Here is a 16,464-nt window from a genome sequence, read left to right as displayed (position 1 = left end):
AAGGCAGACCTGGGATAAAGCACATGCAGTAACAGAGGATGTTATTATATTAACTTTAGACATTTAATATATACCACAAACCTTTAAAATTATTTTAAAAGTGACCTGTAAACGTGCAGCATAAGAATTTATCAAACTGGGAAAAGTGATATTGTCACTCCTCCCTTACTCTATGCGCGATGTGCGATATATACCTGCATAACACTTGTCTGTGTCTTCTTTCTGCTCATTTCATCAGTGGACAGTGTCACCTAGGCAGGGCTTCATGGCAGTTGAGCCTTCTCAGCCAAGCCTATGTGACGCTGTACGACGCACAGAACCGCATATAGAGTAAAGGGGGGGGGGGGGGGGGTGATATCACTTTAAATGTTTGCGATTTGCATTAACAGCAGATCACAGAAAGTGGCCTCTTTGCGTTTTTGGTCAAGGTATATATCATTGGACTGAATATATTCTCCTCATTAGGTTGTAATAAATTCAATAAAAAGAAAGCAAATTAACAAAACAACCCTACAGTACTTTGCAGATCGCCTACTGTGTCTTATGTCTAATGTACTGTAAATGAATGTTACATATTCAATAAAGAGAAAGATGTCTCTGAAACATCTAACCAGCCTAATATAAAGCATAGACAGCAAACTCCATGTCCTCTGTATCACACAAAGATGTGGCTCTCAGAGTGTAATGCCAGTACACCACACAAACAGCAGCAATCTTCAGAGAAGACGATTTTACCAAAAGCATATCACCTGTGAAAAAGCTGCAGGGGCTGCACAATAAAGCCGCACTGTCAACTCTGTTTGTGATCAGTGTCCTGTCTGTTATTAAAAAATAGATGTTTTTACTCATAAAGATGTCCTAAAGATGTCAGCACAAGGTCCTGTTGGTTGCACCTCCCGGACAGATGTCTACTGGACACTTGTTGCTCAGAACCCTGCCTTAGAATGAAGCCACATTTCGTCATCGGTAGTCTGAAGGGAATTTCCTAAAACAATAAAGAGAAAAAAAAAAAGGCCAAGGAATTATAACATGTCATTGATATTGTAAATGAAAGTAATGTAATAACCATCAACTTTTGTATTAATCACGGCCATTGTTGCCGATTTGCCGTGACTGATACAAAAGTTACGTTGCACTGCAGACTGGGGGAATCCCAGCCGGAGTGTATACACATAGTATACACTCCGGCTGGGATTCCTAGCTGCCTCACGAAAAATTGTCCGCACTCTCCATTGTCAGCTATGGGGAATTGGGATGATCTTCACTGATCTTCACTGACTGGGATGATCTTCACTGATCTTCACTGACACCGGCCGTTTGTGACCCAGCCGGTTCACTTAGTGTGAACCTGGCCTAAAAGGGGTCTCCAGACCTGGTATACTTTTATGACATTTAAAGAGACTCTGTCAGTAGATTTATGAAGTCCTATCTCAGGGTAGCATAAACTAGTGACAGAAAAGCTGAACAGAATGATGGATCACTTATATTGTTCTGTGCAGCTGATCCAGAGATATCCTCCTGAGGACTATCAGAAGTAGTGCTCTGCATTATGAGCCAGTAGTCCTGGATATTCATAAAAAGCAGAAAACTCCGCCCACCAGCTGCTGATTATCTATCCATGATGTGTATAGGCAGTCACCTGTCAATCAGCAGCTGGAGGGCGGGGCGAGGTGTGGCAAGAATCCTATTCTCCTGCATAGTAGGAGAACAGCTGAACAAAATGATGTAAGTAATATACCGATCTGTCACTAGTTTATGTCACTAGTCACTAGTTTATGCTGCCCTCCTTTAAGGCAGCATAAACCTAGTGACAGATTACCTTTAAGATATTAAGAAGCAGTTTAAATATAACCAGAATAAATTAATATCAATAATACCTTGAGAAAATCTACACTTATATATGCAGCATTGCCTAAGGGGTTATTCTGTAATTTGAGGGATGCCAAATCCCCTAAGCAGAAGGGGCTGATTATGCATTTTTGACAATAGGGTGGTGTTGGCAGGATTGCAGGGTCAACAGTAATATGCAAGAGGATAAACTACAGAAAGGTGAGCACACTGTAGCAGGGAAAGGGCGTACATATAATATATTAAAGCGCTCAAGGTTTGCATAATGTATAGATTTAAAAATATTTTTTGATTCCTGGAAAATCTGTTTAACTGCAAATCAAATGGAGATAAGATAACATTCGGATTTCAGGTACATGCAGACACACTAGAAAAATCAGCTGCACATACACATGGGAATATTAAGGCAAAGAATCTGCAGGAATTAGATTCCTCATTCAGACATTGACATGCTATAGCTTTAAAAGTCTGCACTGTAAATCAGTTTTCTTTAAGACTGTCAAATCTACTCTGCAAGAGGTTTGCTATGTGTATATTAAAGGGGTTATCTAGCGCTACAAAAACATGGCCACTTTCCCCCTACTGTTGTCTCCAGTTTGGGTGGGGTTTTGAAACTCAGCTCCATTGAAGTAAATGGAGCTTAATTGCAAACCGCACCTGAAATGGAGACAACAGTAGGGGGAAAAGTGGCCATGTTTTTGTAGCGCTGGATAACCCCTTTAACCCTCAGCATAAGTCAGTGGTGTCGTGTTTGCTCACCTAGATCACAGCCTCTTTTTAACCTTCTCCTAGCGAGCTTGATCTGATCCTGGAGAATCTGTACCCAATGTCTTGGCCCAGGAACTTTTTCTACATTGTTAGCAGTGCAGTATTTTTCTGTAAAGACTGGGAAATAAAACAACCATTTTTTAAATACAAAAGATTGATGAACAATTATGTCTTCTACAAGAAGATAGAGATGTAGCATTTTCTGGGAATTAGTCTATGTGCGTATAAAAACTGCATCAATAACATCTCGGGATGGCTTGTGAAACTGCTGGATATACAAAATGGTAATGAAGACCTCAGTCATTGTGCGGAGGAGATGTGCTTGTGCATCCTCATATGAACCTGCTAATATAAAAGGGTACAGACAAAGCCGAGAACAGCACATGGATACTGGCTATGCAGGGGACCGCAATCCACATTTACTTCTCCTATCGCCTTGTCATTATCACTGCATGGAATAACAAAAAATGCTTAGAAAAAGTCTTATGATTCTAACATGTAATTAAGATCATTTCCATACAATCTGAATCATACAGTTTAGCTGTACGCATCAAGGCAGTCTCTTAATGATGAACATAGGGCAACCTGGGAAGCTTACAGTGAATTATAGATATTTCTTCTCTTCTTAATGAGATTTTGGGTGGAAGCTAACACAATGAACAATTGGGAGATAAATAGCAGCAAGGGTTAATTATATGTGAGAATTATCAATTTATCAATCTGCCTGAAATCAAAACTGTCTAGATTTTTCCATAGCAACCAGTCACAGACCAGATTTCATTTTAACAAAGTGTTGTTATAACTTATAGGCCATGTTCTCACAACGTAAATTAAAGGACAACTCAGGCGAAATTTTTTTTTGGCTTATTTAACACACATTACAAAGTTATATAACTTTGTAATGTGGTTAAATACCCGGTCTGGCCCCCTTCCCCCACTTTCCGACTCCCGACCCCCCACCCCGGAAGTTAAAGAATGTATACATTACCTATTACGGTCGTCACGGTCCTCTTCTCTGGTGTCGGGTGACGTCAGAGCTGGGGGGGCGGTCCGGGTCTTCTTCCTCTTCGGCGTCTTCATTGAGAGTGAATGGGAGAGAAAAGGCTGCTGGTGCACATGCGCACCAGCAGCCTTTTCATTGGCTGGAGCGCATCACATGGCTTCCAGCTTGCTCAGCCCTGATTGGCTGAGCTTGCTGGAAGCCATGTGATGCGCTCCAGCCAATGAAAAGGCTGCCGGTGCGCAAGCGCACTGGCAGCCTTTTCTCTCTCATGGACCCGGAAGCAAGAGACATCGCTGGACGGCGGACGCAGGTGACGGTGAGGCGGACGGCGGGCGAATGGAGTGGCGATCGTCACCGGAGGGATGGTGAGTATGGTGTCTGTGTGTGTCTGTGTTGTTTTTTTTTGGGGGGGGGGGGTCCCGCTGGAGTTGTCCTTTAAGTATTAATCACGGCCGTTTTTGCCGATTTGCAACATGGCCGTGATTAATACTTCACTTACATTGTGCTGCAGCTAGAGGGAATCACGGCTGGAGTGTATACACATAGTATACACTCCGTCTGGGATCGCTAGTGGCGCCGCAAAAAAATGACATATTCAATTATTGGCGGCCGCAGAGAACCTGCCAGTGCACACAATGAAGGGTGCGGCTCTGGGCCGCACGCTCTATTGTGTGCAGTAAGGAGTTCGGATGCGGGCGCACACTGATGCGCTCGCATCCAAATTCATTAGTAGTGAAGATCATCCAGCCAGTACTGCAGTACCGGCTGGGATGATCTTTAGTAACACCGGCCGTTCTGTGATCTAACCGGGTCACAGAACGGCCGGTGTTATACATAGTGTGAACATGGCCATACAATGTAAATCAACAGTATATGTGAAATAAAGCAAGTTTGCAAATTACAGTTTAATTTTTTTTTTTTTTTTTTTAGTTATCATGCTTTAAGATAAATCTATACTTTTCCAGGCCCAGTCTCTTGAAAGCAGCTTTCTAGTCTTGTACTAGTTGAAAAAAAGAGACTAAACACATACACATGACTAGTACAGAGTGTCAATCACATGACTGCCTTCTCTGTAAGCGCTCAGATGACCTCGGAAACATGGGACTTCCTAAGTTTAGATTCTTTGAAAAAAAAAAAAAGGAGTCAGAACACAGGAAATGTTGTGTTTTCCATCATAAAAATGGATGTAAATTGCAAAACTTGCTTTATATCACATCTACTGTTGATTTAGGTTTTGGAAGTTATAACGACAGGTACACTTTAAGATATGAAAGCAGAGCTGTAAATGGTTGCTATGTGGAAAAATGCTGGGCAGCTTAATAAATCTGTACCTTAGTGTATCCCTTGACGGGGTATTCTGGTATCAGAGAATTGTATTTAAAGGGGTTATTTAGCGCTACAAAAACATGGCCACTTTTTCCCCCTCGTGTCTCCAGATTGGGTGGGGTTTGGAACTCTGTACCCACAATCTGTCCCCCCAAACCACTTGTACCTTCGGATAGCTGCTTTTAATCCAAGATCTGTCCTGGGGTCCGTTCGGCAGGTGATGCAGTTATTGTCCTAAAAAACTACTTTTAAACTTGCAGCCCTGTGCCCAATGGCCGTGGCTTGGAGTATCTGTGCCCTAACTTTGCACCACCCCTCTGTCCCTCCTCTTCACCATTTTTCCTATTCCTCTGCAGTGAAAACTACACAGGTGCCTTAACGATCCAGCCCATGTGCCGGGCTGACACAGGTGAGGAATAGTCTTGGAGATCTTGGAGTAAAAGCAGCTATCAGCTAGCAGTTACAAGCGGTTTGGGGGGTCAGATTGTGGGTACAGAGTTACTTAATTGCAAACCACACCTGAACTCGAGACAAGAGAGGGGGAAAAGTGGCCATGTTTTTGTAGCACTGGATAATCCCTTTAAGTCAAGGAGACACATGTTATCTTTAATATATCTAGCTGTGCTTTTAGAAGATAGAACAATGCTTTTATTCTCTGGTACAAAGAGTCAAAGAGGCTTTTCCAAGTTCCTCAACTGCAGTAAGCTGGAATATCTCCTTCTCCCCCTCTCAGCTTGGTTAAAGGGGTTATCCAGTGCTACAAAAACATGGCCACTTTCTTTACGAAACAACACGACTCTTGTCTCCAGTTCAGGTGCGGTTTGCAATTAAGCTCCATTCACTTCAATAGAACTGAGCAGCAAAACCCGGCCCAAGCTGGAGACAAGAGTGGGGCTGTCTCTGGAAAGACGAAGAGACGGTGCCAGCCTAATGCATACACAAATGTAAGCCCCGGCCGTTAGACTCAGCGCTGCAGGATTAAAAGTTGTTTTTATGACAATAACTGCATCCCCTGCCGAACGGACCCCAGGACAGATCTTGGATTAAAAGCAGCTATCCGAAGGTACACGTGGTTTGGGGGGGTTAGATTGTGGGTACAGAGTTGCTTTAAGCAGGGATCCTAAAGTAAACACCTGCTGGGTTACTTCCCAGATGTATGAACATACCCATGGGATGCAATTACTCTGGATGATAATGTGGCTGATTGCTGCTGTTTTTTTTTATAGTTTTTATATAGTAAATCAATGTCCCAGCAGAAAGATTAGAGTCAAAAATAAAATTTACATACAGCAGTAATGGTCGGTGTGATTTTAAGCGCCCTCTGTGTGTCTTTCTTGGCAAGTTTGTGGTATTTTGCCCCCAACCCTCAACTGCACATTTTCAGGGACATTTTTACATTTTTACTAAGAATAAAATTCATCAATATTACATGAAACAAAAAAGCAAGGTGGTTTTATGGGACAGTGACGCAGTTAAACACAACTATCCTATGTGAACCTGGCACCTAGGAGGCTGTGGCACTTAAGACACTGAGTTTTTCATGTTGTAACACACACTTTCTGTAATCTCGTCCATCTCTATATGGCCTTGTTTATAGCTTTATATAGAAAACAGCACATAAGCTACAGACCATGTATTTTAATCAAAGTGTACCTTTTATTGCTCCCACAATATTTTGGTCCAATCCTTGCCTGTTGTCATTGAGTCCACGCTTCCTTTTTCCATTTGGTAGTGATGTTGCCAAAGTTTTGTCATCGAAAAAAGCACAGACAAGTTTTCTAAAGAGCAGGCTGCCTGATCTCTTATAGTTAGACAATATGGAGTCCAGCTGAGATTTCGGCATAAAGACATCAAACCCTTCTGCCAACTGCACATCTGGCTAACAAACCAAAACAGATAGGGATATCAGAATAATATAATGCTTGTGTTTAATAACAGGCATCTACAAATATTCACATGGAGTGAAGTTGTTTGAAATTACATTGGTCATTTAAGTTCAGCGGCTGAATATAGGTTGGAGATCGGCTACATTTTTCCTCAAGATGTTTATGTGTGGTGTGGCTATCTTTTTTCCATTTGCTGATGATCTCCGATGTGGTGCCCATGGTACAGTATACGAGGTACCTTGAAATCTAAACAAGGGAAACTTAAAGGAGAAGTCTGGCGGATTGTAAATCACATCTACGGTAAGTTCCATAGGCTCCATTATAATTCTGTCCACTGCTACGTTAACAGTAAGAGTGGAAATTAAGGGAAAGAGTGGTCTGCTAAGCGTTTTTGCCCCTTCGTTTTTGTGGTTGGCAGGGTTCTCAGCACCTGGACCTTCACCACTAAAAACTTATGACATTTGGCAATAACATGTCAGAAGATTGTTGAAATGACAGGTGTACTTTAACAAAAAAAAAAAATTAAAAGACAATGCAGAAGCAGAAGAATACTTAGATTTTTTACCCATTTTTGGTCTAAGTTTTATTTATGAACCAGTATTCAACGGGCAAATATAGATACGACTTTTTTTTTAAATCTGCCTGTTTTGAGTATTTACCCAATAATTCACATAATCTGGGATTTGTGCCCAATTGATCATTTACAACATTTTAAAAAGTAGCACAAAGTGGTGAATGCGTACGTCTGGTCAATACCAGGTGAAATGATGCAATTTTCTGTGAATATTTTGAGAATATTCTAAGTTAGAGTCCTATTTGGCTGTGTAAAAAACAGACGTTTTAGACTCAATGCCCCCACAGCCTTTAGAAAAAGGTATGTTATAAAATTCAATAATATTATTTTAAACTTCTTGTCTCTTAAAATCATCTCTTAGATAGTGTACAAAAATCTAGCATACTGTCATTAGAAGAAAACATCTTCTGGTTTTGTTTCATGAGCACAAGAGATCATGACTTTAAGTGGTTTGTTATAAATGAATATGTCTTCCTAATGCAGCCTCTGCAGAGACAACACATTTCTGGATAACAAAATCAGCCTGCAAAGGACAAATGCTAATGTTTTCAGCCTTGGTGTAATGAGAAGTCATATGAAGCTCATTACACTGCTGGAGGCCAACACAACTAATTAACCTTTGTACTGCCACTTACATCAGAGGATGACGAGTTGACAACAATCCCGAATCCTGGGACATGATCATCCTCTTTCTTGACGGGCTCTGCTTGTGACAGACTGGAGGACCTGTCTGGAAGAAGCAGCGGCTTGTGCTCCTTCACGCTTGTGCTGTGTACGGAGGTCACAGTTGTATTCTTTGGAAGAACTTTTTTCTTCATGATTCTTTTTCTCGACAGAACAGTCTTCTGGGAGCAAAGACATGACTGGGTGGTCTGCTGTCGGGTTTGTGCAACTATACAAAAAGAAATGGACTTGACAATGAAGGCTATGCCAATTTTAGCTGCAAGTTATTGTAAACATATGCATACAGTTAGTACTGCTCAGAGACTTACTAGGATCTAATTATGAAAGCTTACTATGTAGTACTGCAGTGAAGCTAGCTGTGTGGAGGTATGCCAATAAGCCATTCTGGGTATTAAGATACACAAGGCAAACTATATTTTTGGGGAAGAATGGCCTAACTACAATGCTGTATGCCAGCAAAAATTAATCATTTTTTAGCAAAATGCAGAGATGTCAGAGATAAAAAATTAAAAAAAAGCATGTCCTACCATTCTACATTGATGTCAACACATGAGTAACATAAGGCCAGACTACACTGCTAACAAATACACTGATGTAAACATAAATGTACAGAACATTCAGTAATGAATGATTCATATATAGTCTATTATTGTTATCCATAAACATTATTCTTAGTTACAGTCGGTGGTCACCATCTAATTTTCCCAATTAAACTACTTTTCTGGGGCGCTCTGTGTTTTACCCTCGAAATGTGCACCTAGTTTCCCATGTTACTTCTGATTTTTCCCCAACTAACCACACATTATGTCCCCTTGTTCCTGTGTTCAGAAAACACATCCTGTCTGAACCTCCTTTAATCCTTTAACATATTTAAAGGTTTTGATCATGTCCCCCTTTACCTTCTTTCCTTGAGACTATACAGATTTAGATTCTTAAGTCTTCTTAAGGTTTTATGCTTCAGACTGTTCACCATTTTGTAGCCCATCTTTGCACCTGTTCTATTTTATCAGTATCCTTTTGTAGGTGCGGGCTCCAGCACAGGAATCAGTATTCCAGGTGTGGTATCACTAGAGCTCTATGCAGCGGGATCACAGTCTCCCTCTTCCTACTGGTTGTACATCTAGATGTTTTTCCAGACTTTTTTTGTGTTAATAGAAGCATTCAGTTATTCAAACAACATTTGCATCTTTATTTTTCTGATACATATGACTGACTTTTTATGACATTTTTATTCTTGTAAATTCAGGGAAAAAAATGTGCATTTAAGTCCCTTAGAATATATGCATACAAATGGACTAAGCATAGTCACTAGTACACTATGCTAAATCCATAGAACCCAATTGACCTGATGCGGGCACACCATTCTGTGGGCATCCACCTAGCATGGATACGCCATAAATATGTCAGCAATTCTCTCTGCCGGTATGCACCTTGTGCACGTATACCCTACTATGCAACTTATACTACAAATATAGGGGTATTAATAGATGTGAACGTCTAATAGCCTAACAAAAGCTATAAATTTGTTCTAAGCCATAGGTCATATTTCCTTTAAATAATCAAGCTAAAGGGACACTTAGTACCAAAATACCTGATTTCCATTATTCAGCTTTCTGAAGCATTTAACACACTTGATTTTACTGCAGATTACTTTAGTGGAATCCAGGTTTTACTTCACGAAAGAAAGAAATTTCATATATTTAATGAAGTCAGTGTACATGCTCCACAGGTTATTTATTGGAAAAAAGCTATTGCTGTTTTTCTGCATTTTCTTCATTATTGATCTTATGCTGAAAAAAATAATTTATTATGCAATGGACTCAAAAAGTAATCAGCATTTCAGAAAGAAGCTGGAGATTACTGCATGATATAGTGTGATGTCTCCTGTGATAATGACTACTGGGTCTGTGCCACTTACAGCTGTTCTGGAATTTACTGTTGTCCTAGATATCAAGAGAACCTTTATTACATTGTACCTACCTTACCAGCAGTAGAAAAAATCCTGAATACTTACCATCAACCATATATATTTTGAACAGTGCTGATTCTACTGTTACTGGATGATATTTCTTATTTTTTTTGTTTGCCTTTTACCTTTTTTTAAGCATGCTTCTCTCTATCTGGTTTTATTTTATTTGCATACTGTCATGGCTGCGGCAGTGGTGCCGCCATCTCTTCGCCCCCCACCTGTCCCTGATCCTGTCTGCTGCTCCTCCCCCCAGCAAGCATGTTCCCACCTCCTTGGGCGAGAGCGCACAGGGCCCTCTAGGCTGAAAGAGCCAGTGCGCCCTTAATTGGTTATGCACCTAATCACCTTCTCTTATAAATGTGCGCCTGACCTGTCATTCCCTGTTGGAGCCTCTGCATTGCTACCCTTAGGATTGTGGTCCTAGCTCTCCCGCCTGTGATTCCTGATTCCTGTCTGTAAGTCCTGCTGTGTACCTGCCTGCTGTCCCGCCTACTTGTCTTCAGAGGCACCTCGCTCAACACCGCTAGCAAGCCAAGCCACAGGTAGCAACCTGGGGGCCACCTGCCACAGCACATCCTACCCAACTTGAGGTGAGCTCTGGTAAAGACCAGTGGCCCCTTAGACTCCACCCACTGGTGCGGCTTATGTCCTCGCCAGCGGCAGTTCAGTGGACAATTTCAGTTATTACAGTAGGTTTCAACCATGGATCCCGGGAAGGTGCCAGGCGTCTGCTAGATGTCCATAGAAGTCAACCAGCAGATAGCACAGCAGTCACGGCAGCTACAACAGTTGTCCGCCATGCTGCAGCAGCTCCTGACAGCTCGACAGGTTCCACCAGCGCCTCCATCCCCTAGGGCCAAATCTACGCCTGTGGTGGTTTCATTTCACAGTGTACGATGCACATTGAGCTCATGGAAACCAATGCACCACAGAGCATTCCAAGGTGGCATTTGTCATTCAGCCTCCTTAAAAGGAAGGCCTTGGCCTGGGACACACCACTGTGGGATCAGGATGATCTAGTCACCCACTAATCTTCAGGCCTTCCTATCGGAGTTCCGGAGTGTGTTCATAGAGCGAGATCAAGCGTCTTCTGCAGAGACCACCCTCCTCAATTTGCGACATGGGAACTCTTCTATTAGTGACTACGCTGTACAATTCCACATGCTGGCTGCTGAGTGAAGGACATGCTTTCCAGCTGGGACCTCCCATCCTCCTTGAATGACCTGATATATCTGTCCGCTCGGATCGAGGTCCGTTCTCTGAGACAGAGGAGGAGGTTCCTCAAGAGCGCAAGTTCTCACCACACTTTTAGGCAAGCACCAGCATTCCAGAAGCTGCCCAGAACTGCTCTAAGCATCCACAGCAGCAAGGAAACTCCTGCACCTAGGCCAGGTAGGAGAGGCCTTCCTAAGTGTGAGCACATCCTTTCATATTTGTCCTTGCCATCCATCTGGAAAGTGATTTCAGTCCACTGCCTTCCTGGATTCTGGCTCTGCAGACAACTTCATTGCTGCATTCCTTGTTCAGCAGTGGCAACCTCCAGTGTTCTGACTTGACAAACCTCTGACCTTTCCCTCTGTCTCTGGAGAGTTCTTGGCGGATGTTGTTTAGTTCCAAACCGAACCACTAACCACTTACAGGTGGGTGCCCTGCATACGGAGAAGTTCACCTTCTATGTATTGCCCCGCTCTTCTTCATCAGTCCTGTTGGGTCGCTCTTGCCTACAGCTCCATGTACAGCACCTCATGGGAGAGTATAAAGGTGCATTTACACAGAGATTTATCTGACAGATTTTTAAGCCAAAGTCAGGAACAGACTATAAACAGAGATCAGGTCATAAAGGAAAGACTGAGATTTCTCCTCTCTGTGTAAACGCACCATTAGGTGGAGCCTTTTCTGTCTGGACACTGCTCTGAAAGTGTTTACACAGACATGCCAAACATTTTGATTGGTCTCTAAGTACTGAGACCCCCATGAATTGCTAGATATAGCCAGCAGAAGCGAGCAGCAAGAGAAGGCCCTATTACACCAAAAGATGTCTGACAGATTATCTTACAGATTTTTTCAGCCAAAGCCAGGAATGGATTTGAAAAGAGGAGAAAGCTCTGTCTTATTTTTAGGACCTGTTCTCTGTTTATATTCCGTTCCTGGCTTTGGCTGAAAAAAATCTGTCAGATAATCTGTCAGACATCTTTTGGTGTAATAGGGCCCTGAGTCTTTAGAGCCCGTCTACTGCAAAGAGTCAGATTGTGCTGCAGACCGATAGATATCTGATAGATATCTGACAGATCTTTGAAGCCAAAGCCAGGAATGGATTTCATTAGAGGAGAAATCTCAGTCTTTCCTTTATGACCTGTTCCCTGTTTCTAGTCTGTCCCTGGCTTTGGCGTCAAAAATCTGTTTTTCTGATAAATCTGTGCATGTAAATGGACCCTAACTGATCAAAACTTTTGACGTGTCAAAAGTTTTTTCTTTAAATGAATGCAATACAGTGTGATCAGCCAATAATATAGTTGGTGATGTATTTTAGCATAGGACCCTGCTAATTTCTCTAGCTTATTGGGAGGCCCATAGGCCAACAACAACACTATGAGCTGTAAGTCTGCCATGTAGCCCATTTGTGGAGTCTTCCCCCTTAAGGGTATGTTCACACTGAGTAAATCAGGCTGAATTTCTTTGCGGAGAGTTCTGCTGCGGAATTCCGCTTGATTTACTGAGTGTGAACATACCCTTAGGGTATCGCAGATTTCAGGATTCAAGCTCCGCAGCAAAATCTGCTGTAATACGCTGTACTGTTAGCCCCTGCCCAATTAACCCGCTGCTGCCGAACTAATATAATACCCGCCCATGCTCCGGCCTGCTTCTCCATCACCCTGATGTCCTGCTCAGCCAACCAGTGGCTGTGGAGGGACAGCGCACTGATTGACTGAGCGGGACGTCAGGGAGCCAGAAGCCAGAGAAGCAGGCCGGAGCACGGGCAGATAATGTATTGGCCCAGCAGCGGTGGGTTAATTGGGCAAGGGCTATGTTCATGTGGCACAGTGAAATTCTGCTGCAAGAATGTAGAGCCATAGGAAATAACAGAACACAGTACCACAGCGAATTTCACTGCGGAACTTTCACAGCGTGAAATCCACTGGGATCCAGTACATGAGATACTGGCCTTACTCTGGAGTAACTTTGGGTGGTATCCAAATGTCTACTGCTGACATGGGCCTAAAAACTGATGTGAACAGGGCATAAGCCATATTTGGGATTTGGGCTATGTTCACACAACTGCAAAAATTGAGAAAAGGCGCATGATTTTGATATTTAAAAAAAGTCTGTTTTTGCTGCGATTTAAAGGAGAAGTCCGGCCAAAATTAATTTTTGATATGTTGTTACTTATGAAAAGTTATACAAATTTCTAATGTACATTAATTATGGGAAATGCACATATACTGCTATTTCCCTTAATTTAGTAGATCAGGAAGTGTTAGAAATATCTCTGAAGAAGTGACGTCACGACCCAGGGTGTAATTCCTATGGAGTGTCCAGCAGGGGGCGCTCTCTATATAGAAGTCTATGGGACTTTATTGTTTCTATGGGTTTCTATGTAATGTAATGTAGTGTACAGTGCTTTATTGAATGAATACATCTATGGAATACTTTGGGGAGCAAGTGTCCTTGCTCCCCAAAGTATTGCATAAATGTATTCATTCAATACATTCAATACACAGTAAGCCCGCCGATCCGCCGCATTTCCGCCGAATTTCCGCCGCATTCCCGCCGATCCGCCACACGCTGATCCGCCGCATTCCCGCCGATCCGGACCATATACATTGAACTACAGCTCCCATCATCTGCTTCTAGTATGAACAGGTGATGGGAGCTGTAGTTGGGTAATGGATATGACATGCCGCCGGGCGCAGGGGGGAGCCGCTCAGTACACAGGAGCGCTCCCCCCTCCTCCTCCTCCTTCCGTGATAACTTCCGCCTATAGCACTGCTGACTCCCTGCCTGGCCGCCGCTCTCCGCTCACATATACCGGCTCCCGGCATCAGCGCGGACACCAGGATGCATCGGGAGCCGGTATGTATGGGGGGGAGAGCGGAGAGCGGCGGCCAGGCAGGGAGTCAGCATTGGTATAGGCGGAAGTTATCCCGGAAGGAGGAGGAGGAGGGGGGAGCGCTCCTGTGTACTGAGCGGCTCCCCCCTGCGCCCGGCGGCATGTCATATCCATTACCCAACTACAGCTCCCATCACCTGTTCATACTATAAGCAGATGATGGGAGCTGTAGTTCAATGTATATGGTCCGGATCGGCGGGAATGCGGCGGATCAGCGTGTGGCGGATCGGCGGGAATGCGGCGGAAATTCGGCGGAAATGCGGCGGATCGGCGGGCTTACTGTGTATTGAATGTATTGAATGAATACATTTATGCAATACTTTGGGGAGCAAGGACACTTGCTCCCCAAAGTATTCCATAGATGTATTCATTCAATAAAGCACTGTACACTACATTACATTACATTACATAGAAACCCATAGAAACAATAAAGTCCCATAGACTTCTATATAGAGAGCGCCCCCTGCTGGACACTCCATTGGAATTACACCCTGGGTCGTGACGTCACTTCTTCAGAGATATTTCTAACACTTCCTGATCTACTAAATTAAGGGAAATAGCAGTATATGTGCATTTCCCATAATTAATGTACATTAGAAATTTGTATAACTTTTCATAAGTAACAACATATCAAAAATTAATTTTGGCCGGACTTCTCCTTTAACTGACTGCAAATTGAAGTGCCTTTTTTTATTTTACTATGCCTATGTACTGTTTCTCCTCTTCATTCATTATTAAATGCATATCATATTTAATGAGAAACATTTGACACAATATTAAAAGATAGTGTTCCTAAATGATGTAGTACCAAGATAAGCAGTGTAACACATATATTAATAAAATATTGATAGTGAGATGTAGTGTCTTTAGAGAAATGTGAAGAACAGGAGAAAGATAAAAACTAATAGGTGATATTATACGACTATTATCCACATCTGAAAGTTACTGGTAGGTTTGTTAACTCTCTCTCTCCTCTCTCTCTCTCTCTCTATATATATAGAAAAAAAGGGAAAATTGGTTGCACATCTATGACTCTGTTCACACTGCAGGTTGCACGCTGCTTGTGGCTAAAGTACAGATACTCACTTTTTAATACCTACAGAGCAGGCGTTTAGCGTGTGTATGCTAGGAGGAGTATATACGGTAAACCCTTGCACCTGTGGGTTGCTGTTGCACCTTCTGTTTTTTTGTCTGTACTTTAGCCTCAAGCAGCGTGCAACCTGCACTGTGAACAGAGTCATAGATGTGCAGCCAATTTTCCCTTTTTTTTCTGGGGTGTGTGGCTACCTCCTGTTGGCTTGCACTCCACCAAGGGTGCTATAAAATAGATTATTTGGCTCCTATCTGCCCAGTTGTAGGCTTATTCAGCCCAGGAGAGGCCATTGCTAGTGTGAAAATGCTAGAGTAGGGACCATGTCTCGAGGACGCCTTAACGTGGCGACATGGTACACTCTGTTTGATCAAATAGTTTGCTAAGATCCTCACTTTTTAATATCTACAGAGCAGGTGTTTACCGTGTGTACGCTGAGAGGAGTATATACGGTAGACCCTTGCACCTGTGGGTTGCTGTTGCAGCGTCTGTTTTTTTTGTCTGTACTTTAGCCACAAGCAGCGTGCAACCTGCAGTGTGAACAGAGTCATAGATGTGCAGCCAATTTTCCCTTTTTTTTTCTGTTGAATGTGGGGTGTGTGGCTACCTCCTGTTGGCTTGCACGCCACCAAGGCTGCTATAAAAGAGATTATTTGTCTCCTATCTGCCCAGTTGTAGGCTTATTCAGCCCAGGAGAGGCCATTGCTAGTGTGAAAATGCTAGAGTAGGGACCATGTCTCGAGGACGCCTTAACGTGGCGACATGGTACACTCTGTTTGATCAAATAGTTTGCTAAGATCCTCACTTTTTAATATCTACAGAGCAGGTGTTTACCGTGTGTACGCTGAGAGGAGTATATACGGTAGACCCTTGCACCTGTGGGTTGCTGTTGCACCGTCTGTTTTTTTTGTCTGTACTTTAGCCACAAGCAGCGTGCAACCTGCAGTGTGAACAGAGTCATAGATGTGCAGCCAATTTTCCCTTTTTTTTTCTGTTGAATGTGGGGTGTGTGGCTACCTCCTGTTGGCTTGCACGCCACCAAGGCTGCTATAAAAGATTATTTGGCTCCTATCTGCCCAATTGTAGGCTTATTCAGCCCAGGAGAGGCCATTGCTAGTGTGAAAATGCTAGAGTAGGGACCATGTCTCGAGGACGCCTTAACGTGGCGACATGGTACACTCTGTTTGATCAAATAGTTTGCTAAGATC

General features: G+C 42.9%; 1 protein-coding gene across 3 annotated transcripts in view; it reads right to left on the bottom strand.

Moving 5' to 3' along the window:
* Positions 1–232: 232 nt before the first annotated feature.
* Positions 233–16,464, bottom strand: part of BEND7 (BEN domain containing 7) — a 43,194-nt gene continuing 26,962 nt past the window's right edge. For all 3 annotated transcript variants that reach the window (XM_069956181.1, XM_069956180.1, XM_069956185.1), the window contains 4 exons: positions 8,041–8,297; positions 6,599–6,824; positions 2,608–2,733; positions 233–985 (listed from right to left, as the gene is read on the bottom strand). In XM_069956181.1, coding sequence (XP_069812282.1) covers positions 927–985; positions 2,608–2,733; positions 6,599–6,824; positions 8,041–8,297 — 668 coding nt within the window. In that variant the 3' untranslated portion in view covers positions 233–926. The remainder of the gene's footprint in view (positions 986–2,607; positions 2,734–6,598; positions 6,825–8,040; positions 8,298–16,464) is intronic.

The sequence above is a fragment of the Dendropsophus ebraccatus genome, chromosome 1 (assembly GCF_027789765.1).
Source record: "Dendropsophus ebraccatus isolate aDenEbr1 chromosome 1, aDenEbr1.pat, whole genome shotgun sequence".
In the NCBI taxonomy this organism is placed as follows: Eukaryota; Metazoa; Chordata; class Amphibia; order Anura; family Hylidae; genus Dendropsophus; species Dendropsophus ebraccatus.
Note: the sequence above shows the minus strand (reverse complement) of the source record. Positions and strands in the feature narration are given on the sequence as shown.